General features: G+C 26.7%; 1 protein-coding gene across 1 annotated transcript; it reads left to right on the top strand.

The window, feature by feature from the left end:
- The first annotated feature begins 6 nt into the window (after positions 1–6).
- On the top strand, positions 7–979 carry LOC112682462 (ATP-binding cassette sub-family F member 1-like). Its single transcript, XM_025553064.1, has 3 exons — positions 7–149; positions 376–607; positions 711–979. Exons 1-3 carry the CDS (start codon positions 25–27, stop codon positions 945–947), a joined length of 594 nt encoding a protein of 197 aa, XP_025408849.1. The 5' UTR covers positions 7–24; the 3' UTR covers positions 948–979.
- Positions 980–5,553: the final 4,574 nt, after the last annotated feature.

A 5,553-nucleotide genomic window follows, 5' to 3' on the forward strand; every position in this document is an offset into this window, starting at 1 on the left:
AAGACAGCTGGTCAACTAGCAGCTATGGAACATGCGGTTGATATCAAAATTGATAGCTTTAGCATTGCAGCCAAGGGCCAGGACTTATTTGTCAACGCCAGTCTACTTATCGCACAAGGTCGGCGGTATGGTTTGGTTGGACCAAATGGGTATGTTAATTAAATTTAGCTTATAAATGAGCTTCATTATTTTTTATTACAAATATTTTATTTTTATCAAATTAATATTAGATTCTAAACCACATTATTTCCTAGTTCTTCATTGTTAACTATAATAATGGTATATTCTGTAATATAATATAACACATTCGTTTATATATTCGTATTTCATTCAAATGTGTAACATAATATAATTTATTCTGTAATTATATTTTAGTCACGGTAAAACAACGTTACTCAGACATATTGCTGAACGGTTATTTGATGTTCCACCAAGCATCGACATACTATATTGTGAACAGGAAGTAGTAGCAGATGAAACAACGGCAGTGAATGCTGTGCTCCGTGCAGACACACGGTGTACGGAGTTGTTGGCCGAATGTAAGAAACTTGAGGAGGTTCAAGAAAGTGGCACAGCTGATGAGGATGTTACAGAAAAACTGAATGAAGTAATATTAAATTAAATTTCACTGACAGAAGTCGACTAAGTTTAATATTTGAATAAAATAGTTCTTGGATAATAGATATAATATTATTGTTATATTGTAAAAGGTATATGAAGAGCTTAAAGCACTCGGAGCAGATTCGGCTGAACCCAGGGCTCGGCGTATATTGGCTGGTCTTGGTTTCTCAGCAGCTATGCAGGACCGTGCTACTAAAGATTTTTCAGGAGGTTGGAGAATGCGTGTGTCCCTTGCTCGGGCTTTGTTCTTGGAACCCACTCTATTATTACTTGATGAACCCACCAACCATTTGGACTTAAATGCTGTAATCTGGCTTGACAAGTAAGTCCTTTTGAGTTGTAAGAATTATTTTGTATACTGGAGTTGAATATCAAAATTATATCTACAATTATATTTCTTAGTTAATATAGAGATAACATTTTTATTTAGTTACATTATTTATTTATTTGAAATATTAATAATAAAAAAAAAAAAAGCTTATTTAAAACAATATTAGTATATGAATGTGTAAATATTATATTACAACAAATATTATTATATTATCTTATATATTAAAAAATGTATGAAAACTAAAGTCAGCCCGTTCTATGCGACCGATTTCCTTCATTTTTTTTTATTTTTAATGAAATTTATTTAGACACAGATATGTCATCAATTATTGAAATTTAATCAACTCCCACCTTACTCAAATTATATTCAAACGCAATTCTTCCCTGTACATTTCTTATGGGACACATTCACTCAAGCAATTTGAATTCTCATAGCTCATTTTCTAATGAATGGATCTTGATTGTTTCATTCTCAGAACACTCAGTGGATCAATCTCTTTATTTCGAGCTATTAATTGCTTAAATTTGTTGAGTTTAAGGAAAGTTATGTATACACAATCGACTTTACTTTCAATTTTTTTCCAAATACTACATTCTCGTTGGCTCTTACCAATTAGTTAAACACTCTCTGTCATTTTGATATTATACTCATTTATTGATTTGTTAAAATGTGTTTATATATTGATTCGATTGCACATATATTTTTTATTGTATAATTAAATTATCTATTGCAAATTTTTGCAACGGGTATAATTGTAAAATATTGTAATATAAGATATTAATGTTTTTTACTTTTTTTCACGTAAGAACATACTAAAACATGTGAAACAGTAAAGAACTATGAAATAAAATTGAGTTTAACCGATGGGGGTCACATATGGAAGTGTTATGCAACCCTGCAACTATACAGTACAGTAAATATTATTAAATATTAAAGTGATCAGAGCAAAATGGTATTGTTGTAAAAATAAAAATAACTGTTTCAGTCATTTTTACTGGTTTATTTTGGTACCTTTAATATAAAATGTAGTTAATACCAAATGTCCATATATATAGTTTAATGAACTTATTATATTCAACAATGCAATTTTAGTCAACATAACTAAATTAATAAGTATATAGAACAATTGAATCGGTCATTTCGAAAAGGCCATATCTCCATAATATGAAAATTGTCAAGAAACGTAAAAAACTATTTTTAGAGATCAAAATTAAATTTAGATAAAAATTGAAAATAGGTTGAATTATTTAATTCCCTTATAAAAAACAACTATGATATGGCAGTCTCGCAGGAAATATATATTATTATTAGTTAAACATATCTATCACATACAAATAGTTTTGAAAATGTATGGAGAAATGGCCTTTTCGAAATGACCAATTCAATTAATACAGCTGATTCAACTATTAAGTAGCCAACAATTTACTATAGCTAAATTATTTTTTTTCCGTGTGTGTGTGCAGAGCCGTGTCAAGCAATTCAGCGCCCTAGGGCAAATTTTTTTCGCGCCCCCATAAACTTTACGATTTTTCTACTAATTATTTTCTTATTATGTAAATCTCCATGGGACACCATATTACCATACTACGAAAACCAACTAAAATATAATATACAATCTAATATAATTTTATTCATTTATTTTAATTAAAAATAATGATAATAAATTAATCATTAATATATTAATTAATACATAAATATATCAAACAATATTTTATAATTTTTTTCTTGGACGAATCTCTGGACTAAAGTATTCCAATCAATACTGTTTACAACTTCAGATTCCATACACAAAAGTGATAACGATGATGTTTTTTCATCTGCTAATGATGAGCGGAGATATGTTTTTACTCTTTTCAAAACAGATAATGAGCTTTTGCCTCTAGCATTTGAACAAGGCATGCATATAAATATTTTAAGTGCAATTTCTATCAATGGATATGTGGAACTTATATTATATTTTATTAATGCTTTTAATAAAGCATGAAAAGAATTTTTTTGACTTTCTGGCATAGATGAAACCATTTGTTTAAACTGTATTAATTCTTCAACAAATTCAATTCCTAAGTCATCTTCATACATACTTACCAACTTTTCAGCTTTTAGTTTAAGTTTGGTTTGATCTATATCTTCTAAATTTAAAAAAAAAAATCCAAATTTTTCATTTATTTTATTGTACGCTTCTTTTCTAATATTTAAATTACTGATTAAAGCATCAATAATAGGACAAAATGTTTTAATTTTCATGTTTTCTTTTTTCTGAAAACACATTGTCTTCTGCATCTCCTTCATCAAAAATACAGTCTTTTTTTTTTTTTTTTGTCTTCCTAACTAATTGGAAAAAAAATCCATTTTACAAATACACTTATAGCTTCATTTAATATAGTTCCAAAATTATTTCTCAATTCACTAATATATAATTCAAGCGATTTGTATAATTTTACCTTAGGTGATAAATCTATATTAACGCATTGTAAGCTTTTACTAGTCATGTGAAATCTTTCTAAAATAGGTGTCCACTAGACTAACATGAATGTAAATTCTAAGTTCTTCATTTTTTTAAACAATGCTTCATGTTTTGTAGCAGGTCTCTGATTGACATCTTCTGATATACTTTGTAATGCAGCAACAATCCCATTATAACCATTTTTTTATTGACTTACAAACAAAATATCTTGATGAGCATCTAGTAGGACATAATTTTTTAAGCATTGTTGAATTAGGAATTAATATTAAGTTCATTTTCTAAGATCTTCCAATGTGATGTAGAACTAGAAAAAAAAAAGTAAAAAAATGTTTAATGGTCATAAAAAATTGATTACCTACACTAGTCTCTTTAGCTGCAAATGTACCAACTAAATTCAGGGGGTGTGCCAAATATGGCACAAATTCAGCAGTACATAAACTTTTCTTTATACTGGACTGCAATCCATTATGAATTCCAGACATGTTTTGATCATTGTCATAACTTTATCCTCTACAGCTTTTGATGTCAATCTCAAGATCTGAAAAAATTTGAAGTATAGCCAATTCCATATATTTTGCTTTATGACCGACAGAAGATAAAAAACCTAAAAAATGTTCAACAGGTAAACTATCTGGCAGTATATATCTTATTGCGACTGTAAGTTGATCAACTTTTAAAATATCAGGAGTAGAATTTACAATAATTGAGAAATATTTAGAAATTTTAATTTCATGCACAATATTTTCTAAAACAGTTTTAGTCATTGATAAAATTAAATTGTCACAAATGGTATTAGATAAATATGATACATTTCCTTTGCCTTTATTTGCATACTTGTCAATATGTGTAGAAATAAGTGAATCAAATTTAGCGATTAATTCAAGTCATCTTAAATAATTTCCATTGTGACCAGAACCTAGGATTTAATTATTATCTCTAAATGCAAGGTTCTCTAAACGATAGGAAAATAATAGTTTCAATTAAACGATGAAGTACTTGTTGCCAATATGATTCTTCTTTTTGGATTTCAATTTTAAGCTGCTTGTCTATAGTTTCTAGATTTTCAGATTGTTCAGAGAACCATAATTTCACTGATATAAGATGAATTTGATTTTTTTCATGATTTTTGACATGGTTTAAACATTTTTTTTCCAATTTATAAATTCTTTACCTTTATTACTAAATGCTGTTTTATTTTGTGCAAATAGAAGACAGTAAAAACAGTATAATGAATTTTCTGAACAAGAGTATAAAACTCAATCGCGAGATTATTTTTCACCATTATGTAATTCTCTAGTAAATAATTGCTTAGGAAGATACCGAGAATATTTACCAATTTTATGCAAAGTTGATTTAAATTTGATGCTCTCTAAACAAGTTGATACTTTATTACGTACTAAATAATTTATTGTGTTACTATTTAAAATCCCTTTGGCTGGATCTGTTTCATAGTAAACAATATTTTTAGCATTGTGTTCTACATTTGAATATTTCTGATCCTATAAAATTAAGTATTATAGTCAATAATGTACATTTTATACCTAACAATGATTTTTTGAATTAAAATCAGTCATATTCTTTAGCACTTTTTCTATAATATTCAAGACAATATTTTTATTTTTATATTATTTATTGTTATAAATATATATTTTATTGAAAATTTTAGTTTTAATAAATTATTTATATATAATTATTATTCAATATTCATTTGTTATTACTTAAAAATATTAACCATTTTGTTGTTTATATTATTGTCAAAGATATTTAATGATATATAAAAATAATGAAAGTTGGTTGTTGGATTAATATTAATGAATAACATACATTTTAAGAATGCATCTTTATAATATGTAATATAACATATTAATTAAATACATAAATTATTAAATACTTACATTATATATGCCAATCTCATAAAGGTTATTAAATTCTGATGCTTGTATATTCAAATTTACCAACTCTTTATTTGTATCAGGGTCAATAACTAAAAAAATAAGTAAATTAAATAATAAATATTTTTTTAATTTAAATTAATTATTACCTGAACCAGAAATGAGCATCTGATCATCAATATTATTAATAGTTTCCAAACATTCAGTCTCCGCTGAAAATAAACACAAGACTACAATTTTTTTTT

Source organism: Sipha flava, unplaced genomic scaffold, assembly GCF_003268045.1.
Source record: "Sipha flava isolate LNK unplaced genomic scaffold, YSA_version1 20489_pilon_pilon, whole genome shotgun sequence".
Taxonomy (NCBI): Eukaryota; Metazoa; Arthropoda; class Insecta; order Hemiptera; family Aphididae; genus Sipha; species Sipha flava.